Genomic DNA, 19,596 nt, shown 5'->3' with positions numbered 1-19,596 from the left:
GCTGTCGGCGTGTGTGGCGCGGGAGAACCTGGCAGGGTGGGGCACTGTAACTTGGGGTCTCTGGGAAAGGTACTCCGCAGGTGGCCGCATACACCCGGAGATACTAGCCCATCCAACCTCTCACCCATCCCTTGCGAGCCCTCCCAAGACCCCTTTAGGATGGGCAACTCTAGAGGCAGCACCATCGCCGGGTGCTAGACTCTCCCGAGCCAAGGCCGGCTCAGCTGCAGTATCCCGGGATAGAGGCTTTTGCCCGGAAGTGCCCGGCACGCGGTGCCAGACCCCTCTCAAGGTCGAGAAAGCTGTGATTGTCCGGAGAACCAGGGACTTGGTCTCCAGGAGTGCACTGAGATAGGGAGGGGTAAAGGGAGGCCCATTGTTGTGCCCAAACAGACGGTTCTCCCCAGTCAGGTCGGAGACTGGGCGACTGCCGACTGTGCAGGGAAACAGTGGTCTCAGGAGGCTGCCCACCTCCCAAGTCCTGGGCTTGCTCAAGGGCCTGTATCCCCAGACCTTCTGCACACACCCCACCCTACATGCAAATTGCAGCCAAATCCTCCTAGCTCCGCGATTAACTTGGCCTCTTTACCCATGCAAAACAGGCACCCAGGAGGGTCGGGCAGCACCCTGCCTCCCAGGGCCCTCAGCCCACTCTTACACCCCACTCAGGGTCTGAGTTAGAGAGAAGTGGGACCAGAACGAGGATGGGGGTGAGGGCTGCTCTGGATACTCAGGAGTCCATCTTGCAGCCTCCCTGGGCAGGGATGAGGCTGTCCTACAAATCCAGGGCTGGGCCTTGTCAGGCTCCTTTTCTCTGCCAAGAACGGAAAGTTTTCTCTCCAGCTAATCAGTCCCACTGGGTAGAGGAGGCCCGGGGGCCTCGTTACTAGGTCCCTGTGGCACGGTCCAGGGCCTGTTCCCCAGCATCATCACGCAGACCTCAGGAAGGGCCAGTGGGTGGTACTGTCCAATGGGCACTAGTCCCTGGGAGCAGGCAGAATCTGCGTCCTGGGGCTGCGGCTGCAGACCCAGCTCCTTTGCTTCTCTTGTCCACCAGCCTCAGGCTGGCTACCTCCGACGCCCCCGACGCTATGGAGGAGTGGGATGTGCCCCAGATGAAGAAGGAGGTGGAGAGCCTCAAGTACCAACTGGCCTTCAAAAGGGAGATGTCCTCCAAGACGATCCCCGAGTGAGTGCCCCTGCTGTGTTTGCCTGCCCTGCCACTGCCCCTTGTGTTAAGCAGATCCTCACACCCCAGTGGGCAGGTGCCATGGGAATGACCAACATTCACTGAAACTCCCCGCTCACAGGCTTCTCAAGTGGATCGAGGATGGGATCCCCAAGGACCCCTTCCTGAACCCTGACCTGATGAAGAACAACCCTTGGGTAGAGAAGGCCAAGTGTACCATCCTGTGAGCCTGACCCACACTCTGTAAGGCGTGACTTTATAAATAGACTTCTCCAGGTGTCTCTGCTTTTGTACATTCCCTGTGGGAGTCAGTGCGACCTGATGTCCTGGGGCAGTAGGGGCTACAGCAGGTCCCTGATGTACAGGCTGCGCCGCACAGCATTGGAGACACCCTCGTTGAACCGGAACCACACCTCACTCCTGCCCACTGCCACACCCATGCGCCACTGGTCTGTGTCCTTCTCTGGGGCCTCAGCCTCTGCAGGGACAAAAGGGTGGCACCTCAGCAGACCCCGGCCAATGTCTCCACCCCCCTTCCTTCTGTGACCCATACACACCTCTGCTTGGGACTGCCACTCTCCTGATGACCACACGTCCAAAGAAGTCCCTCTCGGGCTAGTAGAGAAGAGAGGTCACCAGATTGGTAGGTGGGCAATTGGGCACACCCAGGCCTTTCCCATCGGAGAGGAGACTTCCATGCCTTAGAGCAAGGCTTGCAACTAGGAGTTCTTTCCTAACCCACTGACCACTTTCTGGGAGCAACAGGTAGGTCCTTGGGACCTGGAGCAAGCCCCACCCTCCATTCATCATTCTGGCCCAGCCCTACTCCCCACACCTGCTCCTGCATGACAGCTTTCTTCATGATGTGTTCCAGCCGCTGCTCGTGGTTACGTGGGGCGGGCTGCTTCATCCCTTTATCCCTGCTGTCCACCTGAAGGGAAGGGTGACGAGAGCCGGCTGGTCAAGGCCAAACCACTGATAGTACCCGCTGTCCCAGCACCAGGAGGCGAGCTTACCTGGGGGCCACCTCTAGCACAGGCCAAAGCCTCTGCCCTCCGCATCTTCTCCATTTCAATCTCCCGGGCAATAAGCTGCTTAGCCTGGTAGGTGAGGGGCTTGCGGGCAGGCAGCTCAGGGAAGCGGCAGACCTCCTCTACATTCCTGACCAGGTGGGTGAGACGAAATACGGGGTTCGTCAGCAGTGCCAGGGTCCGCCTATTACACCAACCCCGCAAACCAAGCTCAAGAGCTCAGGTGCAGGGTGAGTCTGACACTACTACATCCTAACCCCTGGCAGCTGGGCACTGACTACTTTATGCCTCAGTCCCCCCAGCTACAAGTGGGGTGACACAGAACATGCATGCCCAGTGCTGCAGGGAGAAAGGAAGGCAGGGACACTGGGGGCTTCACTGGAACTGCAGGATGCCCGGGTGGCTGCTGCTGTGCCTCACGTCACTGTGCCCTCTGGAGCCCTGGGGGGGGGGGGGAGCGGGGCGGCAGACACAAAGATACAGAGGACTGTCCACCTCCGGGTGGACAGAGGTCACATGAACCCTACACCGAAATTTGGATCTCAGAACTGTGTCCATGGGAATGACTTGGGGCAGGGCATAGTGTCAGCCACATCTGTGCCAAACCTCAAATGCAACCAACAACCACTTAGACACCTCACCAAGACCACACTGGCTTTGGCATCCACGTTGCAGGTCCCCACGGGTTGTGTTCCCCCTGCCCTGGGCACCGGGGCACTCACGGTTCCAGCCTGTAGATGTACTGCCCATCAGGTGTGCGCTCCTGGTGGTAGGTGAGACTGTAGGCGAGCATGGTACCCACAAGGCTGGCCAACTGCTGCTTCTCACGGGCACTGTATAGCTGTGTGCTCACCTAGGGTCAAGCGGGCAGAGATTGGGCAACTGAGCTATGCTAGGAGCCACATCAGCCATAGACTCTGTCCTTTCCGCCAAATCTGACACTCACAGGGCGCAGCTTGGGTGCGAGGACATCCAGGAGCAGGCAGAGGGTATCTAGAACCAGGGCCTGAGGTGTGGCCCTGCTACGGGTGACCGGTGCCATCCCTGACACCAGTGTCTGGATCTGGTTCTTTGTCTGACTCATCCGGGTCTGGGCCTAGGACAGAAGTGAGCTGGGACCAGGTGAGCAGAAACTCCCAGGGTCAGACCTGAATTGTAAACGCAGGTGACACACACACACCTCCTGCTGGCTGCTGGGGAAAGTGATACGTGGCACGTGGCTGGAGGCAAAGAGCACGTGGAAGGCCGCGGGCAGGAAGGGCAGGTAGCGCAGCAGCTGGAAGCTCTGGCCGTGGTGGGCAGCCTGCTCCAGCAGGTCATCGAAGGCCAGCCAGTCAAGGGCACAGCACACGGTGCCTAGGCTGGAGTCCCGAAGCCGAAGGCGTAGAAAGTTGTCAAAGAGGCCCTAAGAGGAGTGAGAGGCCATGAGCCGCTGCAGGAGCGGCTAGGCCCAGAGCCTCTGGCCCTCTCATCTCCCACAGCACGAGCATCAGCCTCAGGATCCTCTCTCTAGCTCCTGCTCTGTGAAGTCCAAGGTGTGGGATTAGCCGCCTATCCAGGGAAGGATCTACTTGTCTAAAGAAGACCCTGAGGCAAGGGAAGACAGCCCACCCACTTGGTCCAGTCCACAGTCCCACCCTGACACAGCAGAAAGTTACATCCTCAGAATCGAGGGCACAGCAGCTCCAGCTGGGCCCGTGCAAGTCCAGTTCCCACTGGCCACATCACACTGCAGATTTCCAGACTGTCGGTGGATTCCCAACCACTAATCCAAAGCTGCTTAGAGGTGAAAGCAGCTTAACCCCAAGCTTCTGGGGAGTGATGGAGGCTGTGTCATCTGCTCAAGTCCAAACTGCTCCCTACCTGCTTTCCACCCCATGTGCACCCTCCACCTAGAATTTAGTCTCTAAGCCCCAGGCCCCAATATATACCTTGCAGAGATCTCTAAATGGTTCCTAGTCACTGGTCCAAAACTCATCCTTGGATGCCTAAGCTCTCTGCCTTCTGTCACCTCCAAATGAATTCCTTCAGTTCCCCTCCTGGGTCTGAGAGTGCTTCCTTATGACCCCTGTCCTTGATCCTACCAATCCCTTGGATGCCTGCCACTCATCCACCCACAACCCTTACTTTGGAACAGACCCAGGGCAGCCTCTGTTAGTACCAGGATCGTAAGAGCTGGGGTGAGCATCGGTACCTGGACAACCTTCTCATGCTCGCCTGCGGAGGTGGTCACACGGAGGATATGGTAGAAGCGCTGGGAGGCCAGGGTCAGGGAGCCCTTGTCCCCATCACCGAGCAGGAGAGCTTGGGTGGGTAGGATCAGGTCCTGGCCCATGAGTCGCCTGCAAGTAGAGGGTACTGAGGCTGGGACCAAGCCCAGCTGAAAGCAAAGATGTCACCAGCCATCCTCGCCACATCCTGTATGTTCAGAGTGAAGCCTTGGCTGGCCATAAATCACTCTGAAAGAACAAGAATCTCTAAACAGAGCCATCTAGGAGCAAAAGACTGCTCTGACTAACTAAAGGAAGGTCAAGGAAAGTCACCCTCTGGGCCACAGACTTAGGAGGCAACTCCCCTTGGGCCCCTAACCCAAGTCAGGTCCCAACCCACAGGACACAATTGAGAGCAAACTGTTGTCCTAGAGCCCTGGCAGCATCAGGTGGCATTTTGGCTCTAGACAGCAAGAGCATCCAGGACAAGGCTGGCCCACTCATACCTCTTAGACTCCTACCTTTGAGCCCTGGGCAACTGGAAGACCTCTTGCCACACAGAGAATAGCCCTTTGCGCTGGTCCTTCAGGCCGACGTGGGTGGTCTGGACGTCCCTCACGCTCAGCTCCCGCTGGCCCCTCCCATATAGAAACTGGACCAAGGGTGGAATAAGCAGCAGCCATCCCACGCCACCCGCCACCCGGCCTCACCCAAGCCACATCCCCACCTGTAGGGTGTTGATACAGGCACGGATGTCATTGTCAGTCTTCTCGCAGAGGGCAGCTAGGGCGCCTGGGTCAGATCGCATGCCATGTTGCAGGGAGATCTAGAGATGGGGGGGAGCACTAGAGTGTCTACCACTGCTGAGAGGACCCACGCCCAGCCTAGCACAGAGCCAAGCCTGTGGCCACAGCCTGGTTCCTTGGACACAGGAAAACAGTCCTGTGCTAGGGCAGCCAGGGAGTGAGTGCAGGGCAGTTCCTCCAGTAGGCCTGGATCACAATCTGACAGCCCAACGCCACAGCCAAGGTGAGAATAGGGCGCTCAGGGGGAAGGAACACGGAAAGGGAGCTCGGGAGAGAGCATGCATCTTGGGCTGGAAGCCGTCCTCCTCCCTGCCCTGCTGACCTCCTGGAGCCGCTGCACCAGCCTGGAGGGCAGAGTTGGCGGAACGTGGAGCAGGAAAGCCTGCTGTTTCAGCTGCCTCAAGGAAGGTACAAACCTGTATAGGACAGGACCTGAAGTCGCCACCCCAGGGACAGGCCCAGGGGCTAAGCCAGGGACCCTTGTGCCCAGGCAGGCCCAGTCCCACGCTGCACTCACTGGTCATTGCAGATACAGATGATGGGCCTCGTTAGGAGGCCCCCTTCGGCCCTGCGCCGCCGGCCCCCTGCAGGCGCAGCTGAGCCTCCTTGCTCTGCCTCCTGGGGACCCTTGCGGTTCAAGATACTCAAGAGAACATTGATGGCAGCCTTCAGGACGGCACAGAAGAGGTCAGTGAGTCAAAGCCCCAGTGCACCCAGCCTGCTCTCCCACCCGCCCACCTAATTATCAGGGAGGCCTACCGTGGGGGCCCCATCAATTTCATCAATAACCAGACAGTTGGGCCTCCCACCCGCACCCAGCACCGACTCCATTTGCGTAGCTGCTTCAATGCGGGTACGGAAGGCCTCAGGACTTCGGTCATCACTGGAACAGCAAGGCCAAGACGAGAGTTACAGGGAGCAGCCAGCATCCCAGCAGGATGTTAGGAGGCTCCCGCTGGATGCAGCTACCACCAACTTCAATAAGCCCTGAAGGACATATCCCAACCCCAGCCTACACTTCCAAGACCCTAGCTCTACCCACCAGTCAGGGTTTCCGAGCTGCAACAAAAGCTCAGCCTCACAGAACCCCACACATGGGTCTTCTCCTCCACTCACCTCGCATTCATCTCAACCACGCAATACCCTGCATGCCGTGCGACCACATGCGCCAGTGTGGTCTTCCCTAGGCCTGGAGGGCCACACAGCAGCGCCACCTACAGTCAAATTAAAGGGCAGACTTTTGATCTCTGAGCCTCCCAGGAGCCCTGGCCAGTAGCCAGGGACTAGAAACAAGGCTGATCACTGCTCCCACACTCCAGCCAGCCACCAAAGAGCATGCCCAAGGTGCTCAGAGTCAGAGAAAACCCTGAGGAAGCTAGTTATGTGGGGACTTGACAGGAACGCCAGACCCACCCAGTGGGCCCAGGCCCCTGCCCCACTGTCCATCGTCCTATTGGTGAGGCTGACTTTATCTAAACCCTTAGGAGAATGGATTCAATTTCAAATTCGCAATATCAACACTTGATGCCAATCCTGATGTTATCATACCCACAGATTCTAGAAGAGTTAAAGATGCCTCATGAACCCCCTCCCCCCAAAAAGACTACTGCAATAGCACTGACTACCCAGAGGGCCAAGCACCAAGCTCAGCTATGTTCACACAGGTCCAGGTAGGGCTCACCTTCTGCCGGGGCCTCTGGCTTGGGTCCAGCTCAGCTTCTAGCATCTCTTCCAGCACCTGCTCATGGCTTTTCCACTTGCTGGGGGCTGCGGCCTCCTTCCCAGGCCGGGTTGGCTCTATACTGGGCCTGGCCTTCCGGGAAGGTCTCTCATGGCCGAACACCACAAGGTCCCATAGCTTCAGCCACTTGAGGAGGCAGCGGTTGGTGAACTGTTAGGAAGAAAGTCTAAGGGTAGGCCCCAGCCAAGTCTACATTTTCAACACAGACAGGGTCACTGAGGCTCAGAAGCAAGGCCCAGGCTCACTAAGGCCTCCATCTCTTAGACCTGGCCACCTCTGGGACCTCATGCTCACCACAGGACAAGCCGGCACCAATTGCTGAGGGTGAGCAAAAGGACAGGTTAGGACAGTTCTCAACCTGTAGGTCATGACCCCTTTGGGGGGGGGGGGAGAGGCGTCAAACAACCCTTCCATAGGAGTTGCCCCAAATCATTGGAAAACACAGATATTTACATTATGATCCATAAAAGTAGCAAAGTTGCAGTTGTGAAGTAGCAGCAAAAATAATTTTATGGTTGGGGGTCACACAACATGAGGAACTGTATTAAAGGGTCACAGCGTTAGAAAGGTTGACAGCCACAGGGCTAGGACACCTAGACCTCTAACAAAGCCCACAGCAGGTCACAGTCAACTGGCAGTAAACCAGGTATGTGTTGACTCGGTTTCCCCACTTACCACTCAGGGTCCCCCACATCATCCTTAGCACCCAGTGGCCGAGCAACACAACATCACCTGGATCCGGCCCTTCCTTCACGCTGACAAGGCAGGCTAGTCACACTTAGGTAAGAAGAAACGCTCACATCATCGCTGAGCAGCTCCGTGTAGTGCTGGGGTGCGAACTCATCCACCCAGAGGCAGTGCTGAGTCGTGTCCTGGCTGGGGCCTGGCTCCTCCTCAGAGGTCCCCTCAAGTACAGCCTCCTCCCTTTCAGACCTGAGGCTGGAGAGAACCAAGTCCCGATTCACTACACAGGGGTCACCATGTCCACCATACGTGCCAGAAGGTCAGTCCAAGAATAAACAGGGGTCCCTGGAATGGGGAGCACGCGAGTCACCTATGTAGAGTGTCTGAGAGCTGCTGGGCCTCCTCAAGCAGTTGCTGCCGTCGCTGTACAAACAGGACAGGCTGGGGTCAGGACAAGTCCAGCCAGCACCCGGACTCAGCTCACACCCCTCCCCACACTCCGCTGAACTCACCTTGCTGTCTACTTGCTCCTTCAGGGAAGCGAAGGGGACACCCAGCAGGTCCAGCTGGCCACGGCCTCGCCACTGGACATCCAGAAGAGGGTCCTAGGCGAGACAGAACTGTCATCTGTCACCCTCCCAGGTCATGGTGGCACCCATAATGTCCCTCCCCGCAAAGGTTGGCAGAGAAAAAAAATGCAAAACCATGCCTCATCAGAGAGGTGATGCCTCACTCAGAGGGGACAGATCCAAGGGAGGACAGCTGTAGGGTCGGGGGAGGGGAAAAGAAGAACAGAAAGCTAACAGCTGGGGTACAAGGTGGCACTCTAAGGCTACATACCCCCAAATTAGCACTGCTGTTCCCAACATTGGACTACCTGGATGTGCCTATTTCTAACAATTCAGACAGGTGAAATTGGCATCGGGACCTGCTGAAAGCCCATTGGCAACATAAAGGAATCAATGCCATGGCTAGCCCATGCTGTGGTCACCCACCTGCACCCCAGTGCCTGTGAGGTCAGCCCGAAGCACCAAAAAGGCCCGCTCTCCACCTGTGGACGTCACGTTGATGTAATCCTCTAAGACAGGGGGACGTCTCAGGACAGGGTTGCGGGAACTTGACAAAGCCTGCACGGTGCATGTGTCAGCACTAGCTTCTGAGGGCCTAGGAGAGACAAGCATCTCTAGTCACCCTCAATGGGGTGCCAGGACCACACTCACCCCTCTGTCCTCCCATAGGCTTCCACTCCCAGAGCCTCATCCAGGGACAAGCGGCTTTCCGTGGTAGAAATTACATGCCCTCAAACAACACACCCAGCATCCAACATCTCAGGGAAGACCTCAGGACTCGGTGGGGGGGTAATGTCCCCTGGAGGGGAATCAGGGTACAGTAGCTCTTCCATGTCTGGCTCAAAGTTCAGCCTCTTCACCACCTCCAGCCTGGGCCGTTTGCTCATGGGGCCTGCAGAGACAGAGGCAAGAAAAGGAGGCAGAGAAGAGAAAGCGCGTCCTCAGCATCCCCCGACTCCGAGTGCCCTGTAGCCAACTGGACATACTGGAGGGCCCAGGCTGGTCCCTACGAACATTCTTTCTCGTATTGTGGTAGTCATTTCCAGGAGCCCTTACAGGGCAGGGACGCGGAGCAGTGTCCCCACCAGCGATGGCCTCTTCAAACGTCAACGGGCGGCGGCTCGCTGGAGTCTGGAGGTTCCCAGGGGACGCCAGGTCCTGTGTCCCTGTTGAGACAGAGGTTCAAAGCAGCCGCATACTGCAAGAAGTGAACTCCCAGCCACTGCCTATCCCATCCACGCAGCTCTCCACGACTGCAGCAGGATGCAGTCGCGACCTGACCGAGACCCAAGACCCGCACCCACCTTCCAGCTCCGCCAGCACTTCGAGCTCGGCCGCGAACTGGTTGTGGAAGTCATCCTCCACACCGTACAGATGTTCCTCGTAGTCTTCCATGTTCTCAGCTCACACAGCTAGCTCGTCCTTAGAACTTCCCGCGCCACTACCACTGCGCGCCACTCCCCGCGAACCTCCAGTACCCGCCAATCAACAACTGGCGTTCCCAGAGGCGCCCACCATTGGCCAACGGGGCAGGGCGGGTCTTCGCACGCAAAGGGCGGGAGGAGAGGAATAAGAAGTTCAGTGATTGAAGCGGAGGGCCAAGAATGATTTTTATTGGTCTGCTCAGCCATCCGTCCGTGCGGGAGGCGGGGAAATAGGTGGGGCTAAGAAGGTGCGTGCGCAGACCGTCCTGGAGAGGCCTCTCCATCCTTCAGTGGGCGGAGTCCCGTGCCAGGAATACCATTGGCCAGTATGGCCATCCATCAGTAGGTGGAGTGGGCGGGGTGAGGGCGGGGCTGCGCTCCAGCCAGGCCAAGACCTGGTTCCTATTGTGGAGAAGCCGGATTGGATGCAGGGCTGAGAAGTGGCGTTCTGCCCCTGGATCCTTTTTCAGGTAAGTTTTAAAGGGTCCGTCTGTGGTCACTGGCTGGTGGGAGGCAAGTTAGGGACCGCCTGCAGTCCTGGGTGGTCCAGTGCCAATCAGGACTCAGCAGCCCCTGTCCCCTTCCTTGCCTACTCAGGGAAAGTTCATAACCTAGTGTGTAGGGGTGAACTGGGCAACCAGGCTGTCAATTCAGATTTGGGTCAGGGAGAGCTCCCTCACCCTGAGTCCAGGACAAGTCAGAATCGTCTGACCTTGTCCAGACTCCGATTCCCGAGGTGACACCCCTGACTTGGAAGGTTTAAAGGGTTCCAGTAAGTGTGCACAGTGCTTGAGGTCCAGGTCAGGCACCCTCCTACCCCAGGTTCACTCCCACCTGCGTGCAGCCCCACCATGGAGCCTGGCAGCATAGAAAATCTGTCCATCGCGTACCAGAGCAGCGACTTCCTGGTGGTGAACAAGCACTGGGATCTGCGCATTGATAGCAAGACCTGGCGGGAGACCCTGACCCTACAGAAGCAGCTGCGGCACCACTTCCCAGAGCTGGCTGACCCTGACACCTGCTATGGGTTCAGGTACACAGCCAACACAGAGAACCCCACTGCAGCATCCTTCCAGAGGTTTCTGGGACACTGGACACTGCCACAAAAGTGCTAGCCAGAACACGGCAGGGTCCAGCCACTGCTGCCCCTCTGCCCCTTCCCAGGTTCTGCCACCAGCTGGACTTCTCCACCAGTGGGGCGCTTTGCGTGGCCCTAAATAAAGCAGCTGCAGGCAGCGCTTATAAATGCTTCAAGGAGCGGCGAGTCACCAAAGCCTACCTGGCACTGGTAAGTCCTAGCTAGTTCTTAGGATGCGGTATGGGGACCCAAGGCTCCTAGCCTACACCAGCAGCTCCCTTTAACCCAAGCTCCATATCAGCCCTGTGGCACTGTGAGCTGTATGTGATGTCCTTGCTCGGCAGGTCCGGGGCCATATCCAGGAAAGCCAGGTGACAATCAGCTATGCCATTGGCAGGAACAGTACAGAGGGGCGGACCCACACCATGTGCATCGAGGGCACACACGGTACAATGGTTGGGATGGGGGCACGGGCATGTCTCCAGGCTGAACCCTGCGTGGATGGCAAGAGCCAGACAGGTGTGGTTGGAGTTGACTCAAGCCTGGGGCTGGCCCAGCTGACCACCGTGTTTGCCTTTGCATCCAGGTTGCGAAAACCCTAAGCCAAGTCTCACAGAGCTGTTAGTCCTGGAACATGGACTGTATGCTGGTGACCCTGTGTCCAAAGTGCTGCTGAAGCCACTCACAGGTGTGTCCAGGGTCGGGGAGGGAGGGCAGGAATCTGGTCATACAAGAAAGGATCTTGAGGTGTAGCCATTGTGGCCTGCCTGGGTCTATACCAGGTATGTGGGCAGAGCCAATAGCAAGATCAAGATCCTTGCTGGTGCCTACACGTACCCTGACGGTTTAACTGAGCTCACTAGCTAGACCAAGTGTCTCCATGACTGTGCCCCCACCAATGGCCCCCCAGCCCAATCTCTTGTCCTGAGTCCCAACATCTAATTCGTAGCAAGGGATATGATGGATCCTGTACCGAGGGCTGTCCCACCCTGCCCTACCCTTCTTGGTGGCACAGATCTATAGGCTACTCATGAGATTATTTATTTCCTTTTTTTTGGAACAGGGTGTCTCTGTGTCGTCTTGAACTCACAAAAATCCACCAGTTTCTGCCTCCCAAGTGCTGGGATTAAAGGCATGCGCCACCACTGCCTGTTAGGAGATTCTTTCTTTAAAAAAGAAGATGGGAGCCGGGCACACGTCTTTAATCCCAGCGCTCGGGAGGCAGAGGAAGGTGGATCTCTGTGAGTTCAAGGTCTACAAGAGCTAGTTCCAGGACAGGCTCCAAAGCTACAGAGAAACCCTGTCTCGGGGGAGAGGGGGGGAGATGGGGTAAACAAGGTGTGGTATATGCACGTAATTCCAGCACTCTGTAGGTAGAGGCAGAAAGACCAGAAGTTCATGGCCATCCTTGGCTACATATAGAGTTCAAGACCAGCCTGGGCTACATGAGACTTGGTCTCAAGAAAAAAATGGGGGCCAGGGGAGATGGCTCAGTGGGTAAAGGTGCCTGCCCCACCAAGCCTGAAAACCTGGGTTTGGTCCCAGGCCTACATGGTGGAAGGAGAGAAGAGGCTCTTAGAAGTTGTCTTCTTCATTTGTACACTGTAGCATACAACCACATGCAGACACACACACACACACACACAGTTAAAATGCACTTTAAAAAAATTTAGGTGGAGAAAGTATTGGGGTACAGTTTAGCTGTAGAATGTTTGCCTAGCAGGAACAAGGCTCTGGATTCAAACCCCAGCACTGCAGAGCAAAAACGCAAGGGGCTGCCACGCTACTCTAAAACCACCCCAGAGAACTTGCTGGATACTGTTGAGAGAGGGGTAGGGATTGCGACAAAGAACGGTTCATCCCAGCCTGACCTCCATCCCCTGACCCCACAGGCCGGACTCACCAGCTACGCGTACACTGCAGTGCCCTTGGCCACCCTATCGTGGGTGACCTAACTTACGGACAGGCTGAGGACCAGGAGGACCAACCTTTCCGCATGATGCTGCACGCCTTTTACCTGCGCATCCCCACACAGGCTGAGCGCGTAGAGGCCTGTACACCTGACCCCTTCGTGCCCGCCCTTGATGCCTGCTGGAGTCCTCATACCTGCGTTCAGCCCCTTGAACAGCTCATACAAGCTCTACAGACTGACCCTGACCCCAACCCTATGGATGGAGTGCAGAGGCCCTGCAGCCCCTCTACCCCACTGCCCAGGCCAGGTCGACCCCCTCCTGAGACGGAGGCACAGCGAGCATCGTGCCTGCAGTGGCTGTCAGAGTGGACACTAGAGCCAGACGACTGAGGGTCTCCGGGCGTTGGGGGTTGAAAGCTGCTAGGAGGCCGTGATTGCTAGAGGACATGGCGCTCGGCCTGTGGGACAGATGTCCAGTAGGCAAGTCTTTCTCTCAGCTTTCTTCCAGGGAATTTCCTCCTGGAACAGCTTCCTGCCTCCTAAGCTTTACCCCAGGCTTGCCCAAGCCCTTAGCCACGAGGGGCAAAGCCAGGATCCTCCTGGGCCCCACCCCTCCAGGATGGTGCCTGAGGAGGGCTATCCTGGCATTAGCCTAGCCGGAGTCGGTCACGTGCAGCCCCTAACTTGCCTCCTGCTGCCTGCCACTGTCATGTGCCTTTGCTCATCTCTGCCAGGGCCTCATCTCCTCTGCCTGCATCCAGCATTTGGCCCCAATGCATGGGATTGTGTTGGGCATCTACAGAGGTGTCCTCCACGCATGCCCATCTCTCCAAGCCTGGCGTGGATGCTGCTTCTGCTCCATGGGCTTCTGACTGGAGCTTCTGCCATGTCACCACCCGCCTGGCTTCTACACAGCCATAGTGTGTCAGTGTCGGCCTTTGGGTCCTTTCCTGGGAGCCTTCGGGGCCTCACCCATCCACCACAACATGGCCGCAGCACCACTCCGCTACAGCTAGGGTCTAGATGAAGAATAAATGTTCAATGATCAACCCTGAGAGTGACCACGAGTGTATCTGAAATGGGGTACCCTTTACCGTTGCTGAATCTGGCCGACCTCTATCCCATGACCACTTAGCAGAACCCACTGTAGACCTTAAGGGCATGCATGGATGCTGCCCTTCCTCACCCCATAGGCAATGAGAAGCTTATAGCTTGGGGGTTCTTAGTTGGGTCATACACCCAGTCCCCAGAGGGCCCTTCCCAGTTAAAAGCATTATTATATACGACAACTTTCAACCAGGGTCCGTAGAAGAGCCACTGTCCATGTTGGGCTATAGCCTAAGTGTCCAGAGTCCCAGTGCTCATGGGAGGGATGTCACAAAGCCAGCATTCCCTCTGAGGTCACCTGGCTCCTGCTCAGTCCCTCCCCATTGCAGTGTGTCTCCTGGACTGTCCCTGCAGTCTGTATGGTCTACAGCTGCCATGATGGGCCAGACCAGAAGCCACTGGAGCCAGTTGCTTTCTGCTTCCTGTGCCTCAGTTTCCCAGTCTGCAAAAGGGGAGCTTGGAGTCGATTGGGAAGCTATACCCACCCCCACTGAGCCCTCAATGGCCACTCATGTGCTTCTTTGTCTCTCCGGGGAAATACAGGTCTTTTCCCGTTTCCTCAGCCTCAGGATGACCCTCGCTCAGCAAGGCCTAGTCATAGTGGTGGGCTGGAGGGATGTCTCTGCAGACTCAGGCATTGGAAGTTCATTTCCCCATGGCAGACAACTCCAAAGTCCCTGCTCTCAGTTCAACAGCTGTCATTCCTGTTATCACCACACGGGGGCACTGCTGAGTGCTGTCACTGGTGTGTCTGCACTTGTGATCTGTAGGGAAAGGGGCTGAGCCAACTTCAAACCTTTGCAGTTCTCAGGGGTCCTTCCCTGCCAGACCTCAGGCAGGATGTATCAAGACTTCCCAAAAGGCTTCCCTCAAGAAGTTCAGCGCTGACAGGCACACACCAGAGATCTCAGCGCAGTCTTCAGACAGGAAAGAGTCATTGCCTCTGAGAGTCCAGGCCACAGCTTCCATAAGCCACCAAAGGCAAGATTTCCCATTCTGAAGAGGAAACAAGGCTGGGGATGCAGTTCAGCTTAGCATTCACAGACCCTGGGCTCCAATCCCAGCCGTACATCAAGCAAGCAAACAAACCAAAAAACCTTCACATTGTGGTGCGTGCTGCACACCTGCAATCCCAGCACTTGGGAGTTGGAAGCAAGAAGATCCCAAGTTCAAGGACATCCTTGGCTACAGAACAAGTTGGAGGCAAGCCCTAACCAAGAGACCCTGTTTTGTTTTGTTTTTTTGTTTTTGTTGTTGTTGTTGTTGTTTTGAGAGAGAGACTGGAGAGATGGCTCTGTGGGTTATGTGTTGCAGAAATGTGAAGACCTGAAGACCTGAGTTTTGGTCCCCAGAACCCACATAGAGCCAGACATGGTGGCCCACAGTCCCAAATTCCTACATGTGACATGGGAGGTGGGGACGGGGACTCAGCTTATGGGCCAGCTTGCCGTGTACACAACAGTGGACTGTAAAGGACTGTCTCAAGGTGGAAGAGGCAAGGCAAGGACTAACCCTGACAAGGCTGTCTTCTGATCTGCACACACGTGTGCACACACACACAAACACACACACACTTACACATATATACACAGACAAACACATGCACTCACACAAACACACAAACACACATGCAGTCACATACATTCACATACATACACACACACACCTGTTGGGGACTGGGGACCCTCAGACCCTGAATTTCCTGTAAACAGCTTGTTTTCTAGGCTTGCAGCTGCTCCGCACAAAACAACTTGTTATCCTGTGCTTGCAGCTGCTCTGAGCACGAGACAGGGGAGTGGTTTCTGGTGGGTTTGCAGCTGAGAGTTAGGGTGTGGCCATTGGTCGGGGAGACCCTATATAAGATGCTCTGGAACACAATAAAGTGGGCAATCTTGATTCAAGTTGGCATTCTTGTTTCAGGGATGACCCATGTGTCTTTCTCTCTCTCTCTCTCTCTCTCTCTCTCTCTCTCTCTCTCTCTCTCTCTCTCTCTCTTTGTGTGTGTGTTTGTGTTTGTTTTTTTTTTTCTAGGCTTCTTGCCTGGCTCATAGTGCAGGCTGTATGCTAAAGGCATAGTACCGTAGTACATGTAGTACAGGCACTACAGGACCGTAGTACACATAGTAGTATGGACTGTACACACACCAACACACATGCACTCACATTCAAATACATACAAACACATGCACTCACATACGCACTTTCATACTGTCGGGGTCCGGTGCTAGCCCAGACTCTAAATTATTTCTCTTGACCAGACGCAAACATAAACTCTCTCTAGACCAGTATGGAGACGCGGGAATAAAGACACAACTCACATGGCTTTATCGGGAGGGAGATTCTCCATGATCCCTCATGAAGTCCTGAGTTCACATCCTGAAGAATTCCTCACGTTTATTCTCCAAACAGCCTTATCTATCAAAACATAACCTGGGGGATAGAATCATTAGCATTCTGTCTCCTAGGTAACCAGGTGAATGTCTTTTAGTCACGTCCACATCTACCTCTCTGCTCTGTATGCTAGCTGTCACATAGGCGTGAATCAGCATCTCTATCAGGCATCCTCCAAATTACAAAGAAAGGAACAAAACAGCATCCTGACCCTTTGTTAGGACAGAGACGGCCTGTCTGCAGGGCTCCGTGACCACCTCAGGGGGGGGCCTATGGCTTCAGAGCCTGGCTGCCACACCATGGAGAAATATGGGCCTACATCATACACACACACAAACACATGCACTTACACACACAAATACAGACACACAGAGAAAGAGAGAGAGATTATAAAGAAGAAGCAACCCCCTCATGGCAGGCATGGTCCTGCTGGAGCAGGAAGCAGAGCAGTGACCAACACCATGAGAGCACCCTCCAGGACACAGGAGCTGCAGATGGGCCACCAGACAGGGGCATGGCTCCTCTGCAATTTCCATGACCCAGCCCACCTCCCAAAGGACAAACCAGCAGTGGGAGCAAAAGAATGTCACAGACTCTACCAAACTTCAATTGGGTGCCAAGTGCTCTAGGTAGCATCAGTACACCAGCCATGGGTTGCCACCATGGCAGGACACCAATGGCCAGCGTGCAGGATGGGTGAGGTCTCTGAACTCACAATGGCCTGGCACAAGGTAGAAAGTTGAGGCCATGGAGCAAGGAGTGAGATAGATGGGAAATTGGACAGACAGACAGAAGAAGTCAAAAGGATGGCAGAGAAGAAACCCTGGTCAAGGCCCTGCTCCAGAAAACACTCTACAACTATGTCTGCCTAAAAAAATTCCAACCAACTCATGGTCTCCCAGGACCCGTTGGAGCTACCCACGTGATCTAGCCCCTGCTCCCATCCCAGGTGGGCTCTCCTCCAGCTGAGGTTCCAGAGTCCCAATGGGGCATCCACCTTTGCACATCTACCCTCATACTGCGGGTATGGGGTGGGCAGGATTCAAAGGGAAGACAAGGTTCAGAGGATGGAGCGATTAGACAAGGCTTCCTGGAGGGGCCTCCTGATACAGGCCAGCCTGGCCAGAACTCCAGGCAGAGTCAAGCAAGGTGTATACAGGCCTTGCCTAGAGCACACTGGCAATTAGCACTTACTAGGTGCCCTATTCACTTAGCCCCTCTGGGTCCCCATCATCCCATCTGGAAAGGCAGGATTTGAACTCATCCAAGGCTGTGGGAGGGTTCGGGTAGCCATAAACAGGAGCAAGGGATGGGCTATAACTCCATCCGCTATGACGCTATTGTATGATCGTTTGTTGATCCTGGGCCTATGACTGCCCTAGAGGCCAAACCGACAGCCTCTGCCCAAGCTGGAATGAGGGAAGTCTCTCTTCCAGCCTACCTAGCCCTGGAGGTACCTGACACCTCCTCCTGGCAGGTAGCTCCGTGTCCAGAGCATCCTTTTGAGTCAAAACAGGCATGTAATTCAATAGTAGAGTATTTGCCTCGCATGCTCAAGGCCACAGAGTCAAGACCAGGAGAACAAATACAAACACAAAAACAACTCCTTATCCAAAACCTGTTCCCAGGTCAACACTAGAGTCAGAGTACCATTGGCAGTGTGTCCTTGACCTCATGTTAAAGCTGGGTCTCAGGGTAGGCCTGTGTTCTATGCTTGGGACCCTTTCCCAAACCTGTCCCCAGGGCCTTGTCTCTCCAGAATGAGGACCTATTGTAGTGATATTTCATTTGTATTTTAATAAATAAAGCTTGCCTGGAGATCAGAGAATAAAACAGCTGCTCTGGTCAGCCTTACAGACCAGGCAGTGGTGACACACACCTTTAATCCCAGTAGCCACACTAGTTTGCCATAGAAACTGGACAGTAGTGGCGCACGCCTTTAATCCCAGCACTAGAGGGGAACATAAAAGGAGAGGAGACAGCTCTCAGTCTCATTCTGAGGAATCCTGGAAGCAGGATCGCCATTTTGGACTGAGGGAGAGGTAAGAGCCAGTGGCTGGTTATTTTGCTTTTCTGACCTTCAGGTTGAACCCCAATATCTGTCTCTGGGTTTTTATTAATCATGCTACAATGCCTGAGCCTCAGTGCCCCCTCACTATCACCAAAGGTAGCTGCTGGAGACCGTTGTGTCAGCTTCACTGGTCCAGATGGAAGCCCAGGAGCCCTGTGAGACCCATCCTGAACCAGCCATGCAACCTGAGCTCCAACCTATTGGAGGTCCTGCCTGGTAGGTCTTCTGGGACTCCTGAGGGGCCGTGGTCTGCTGTTACCACAGCTGCCAGTCCCACATGGGATGGCAAAGCTGGCCTGCTGGTCACCTGGTATTTTGAGTGCAGACAGTGATTGTGTAGTTCCAGAACCATACTTCAGGGCCTCAAGGCCCTGGAGCCTTCCTGCCCCCCATAACCTCTTCCAAAGTCAGAGCTTCAAGTTGGCCCATGGTCAGTGCCAGGAGCCAGGGATCAGCCTGGGACAGTTAGGACCTACACTTCAGCCCAGAGGCAGCTTTCCCAGCAAGTCAGCTGGGAAATCCTAGCAGACTGTCCTCATACCTGGCCACTTTTGAGACTTGCCTGGTGACGCTATCGTCTTGACCCTGGTGCTCGTGATTGTGTCCCTGAGGTTCTGGCGGGTGTTTTCAAGCCCTGACTAGATCCAGAGGCTGGACTAGGTGTCCAATATATGCCTCTCTGCATGGTCACTCTGCCCACAGCCCACATGTCTGCATGGCACTGTGCGTTAGGACCCATAGAATGGCCATCGCCCTGCCACCACACTTGTCTGTGTGTGCCTAAGTCCTGTGTGGGGACAGCTTGCACATGGAAGCTCGGTGGATGCACAAAATATGCAAAATGAGATAACCTATGTGCAGAGACACACATGACTTCAGGCTGCCCCCCTTCACACCCTGAGCAAGGCTGGGCCTCAAGGGGAGGGTGTATACTGGGTGCCTGCCAACCCTGAGCTCAGCCCAAGCTCAGCCTGAGTTTCTCCTGGGGCTGAAGAGCAGGTGCTTGCTATGCCTAGGGCCCGAGGGGTTGCTACAAGCATCACCTGGCACAGTCTAGTCTCCTCCCCGTAGGCCTGCCTGGCAGGTATCACTGCCAGAGTGGATTGACTAGGCAGGGCAGTCCCAAGCTGTCTACTGGGTCAGGCTTGCAGATGAGCAGAAACCGTGGCAGCTCTACCCACATCAGCCCAGTGTCCAGGGGCTCAGCTGCAAGGATTGACAGGACCTGAGCCTGGTTCGCTGGCATCTGGAACACTGATCTACCCTATCCTGTGGCCGCGTGGTCAGGAGCAGCCTCCTCCCTGGTCCCTGAACATCAGCTCCACTACCAGAGACCACATTCCTGCTCAGGTAAGACCTGTGAGGTCAGAAGACACCAGCTAG

At 55.6% G+C, this 19,596-nt stretch overlaps 3 protein-coding genes across 4 annotated transcripts; 2 read left to right on the top strand and 1 right to left on the bottom strand.

Moving 5' to 3' along the window:
- The first annotated feature begins 479 nt into the window (after positions 1–479).
- Positions 480–1,416, top strand: Gng13 (G protein subunit gamma 13). The gene is made up of 2 exons (XM_050161111.1): positions 480–1,189; positions 1,311–1,416. Exons 1-2 carry the CDS (start codon positions 1,092–1,094, stop codon positions 1,414–1,416), a joined length of 204 nt encoding a protein of 67 aa, XP_050017068.1. The 5' UTR covers positions 480–1,091.
- Positions 1,402–9,698, bottom strand: Chtf18 (chromosome transmission fidelity factor 18). The gene is made up of 22 exons (XM_050161000.1): positions 9,535–9,698; positions 9,217–9,396; positions 8,975–9,122; positions 8,657–8,825; positions 8,174–8,266; positions 8,032–8,084; positions 7,778–7,916; positions 6,918–7,127; positions 6,353–6,450; positions 5,996–6,119; positions 5,754–5,902; positions 5,559–5,652; positions 5,158–5,256; positions 4,952–5,082; positions 4,415–4,562; positions 3,401–3,625; positions 3,167–3,316; positions 2,943–3,073; positions 2,206–2,350; positions 2,025–2,120; positions 1,747–1,804; positions 1,402–1,667 (listed from the first exon to the last, which is right to left on the bottom strand). Exons 1-22 carry the CDS (start codon positions 9,623–9,625, stop codon positions 1,531–1,533), a joined length of 2,868 nt encoding a protein of 955 aa, XP_050016957.1. The 5' UTR covers positions 9,626–9,698; the 3' UTR covers positions 1,402–1,530.
- Positions 9,699–10,025: 327 nt separating this feature from the next.
- Positions 10,026–13,693, top strand: Rpusd1 (RNA pseudouridine synthase domain containing 1). 2 transcript variants are annotated; one of them, XM_050137329.1, is made up of 6 exons: positions 10,026–10,124; positions 10,499–10,687; positions 10,819–10,942; positions 11,077–11,179; positions 11,319–11,420; positions 12,625–13,693. In XM_050137329.1, exons 2-6 carry the CDS (start codon positions 10,506–10,508, stop codon positions 13,032–13,034), a joined length of 921 nt encoding a protein of 306 aa, XP_049993286.1. In that variant the 5' UTR covers positions 10,026–10,124; positions 10,499–10,505; the 3' UTR covers positions 13,035–13,693. The 2 variants fall into 2 exon arrangements, with proteins under 2 accessions (XP_049993286.1, XP_049993294.1); XM_050137337.1 differs by having other exon boundaries at positions 10,033–10,124; positions 10,477–10,687.
- Positions 13,694–19,596: the final 5,903 nt, after the last annotated feature.

This window comes from Alexandromys fortis, unplaced genomic scaffold (genome assembly GCF_014885135.2).
Source record: "Alexandromys fortis isolate MF-2015 unplaced genomic scaffold, M_Fortis_MF-2015_v1.1 scaffold_29, whole genome shotgun sequence".
Classification (NCBI taxonomy): Eukaryota; Metazoa; Chordata; class Mammalia; order Rodentia; family Cricetidae; genus Alexandromys; species Alexandromys fortis.
The sequence above is the reverse complement of the archived record's forward strand: the minus strand, read 5'-3'. Positions and strand labels throughout refer to the sequence as shown.

What these genes read in the sequence shown, in the direction of transcription:
- Gng13 (XM_050161111.1), top strand. Translation starts at nt 1,092, where the DNA reads ATGGAGGAGTGGGATGTGCCCCAGATGAAGAAGGAGGTGGAGAGCCTC. An exon ending in TCCTCCAAGACGATCCCCGA is followed by an intron (nt 1,190 to 1,310) that starts GTGAGTGCCCCT and finishes CCCCGCTCACAG; the next exon opens with GCTTCTCAAGTGGATCGAGG.
- Chtf18 (XM_050161000.1), bottom strand. Translation starts at nt 9,625, where the DNA reads ATGGAAGACTACGAGGAACATCTGTACGGTGTGGAGGATGACTTCCAC. An exon ending in GCCAGAGGCCCCGGCAGAAG is followed by an intron (nt 6,451 to 6,917) that starts GTGAGCCCTACC and finishes ATTTGACTGTAG; the next exon opens with GTGGCGCTGCTGTGTGGCCC. An exon ending in AGTGGCAGTCCCAAGCAGAG is followed by an intron (nt 1,668 to 1,746) that starts GTGTGTATGGGT and finishes TTGTCCCTGCAG; the next exon opens with AGGCTGAGGCCCCAGAGAAG.
- Rpusd1 (XM_050137329.1), top strand. Translation starts at nt 10,506, where the DNA reads ATGGAGCCTGGCAGCATAGAAAATCTGTCCATCGCGTACCAGAGCAGC. An exon ending in GACACCTGCTATGGGTTCAG is followed by an intron (nt 10,688 to 10,818) that starts GTACACAGCCAA and finishes GCCCCTTCCCAG; the next exon opens with GTTCTGCCACCAGCTGGACT. An exon ending in GTGCATCGAGGGCACACACG is followed by an intron (nt 11,180 to 11,318) that starts GTACAATGGTTG and finishes CTTTGCATCCAG; the next exon opens with GTTGCGAAAACCCTAAGCCA.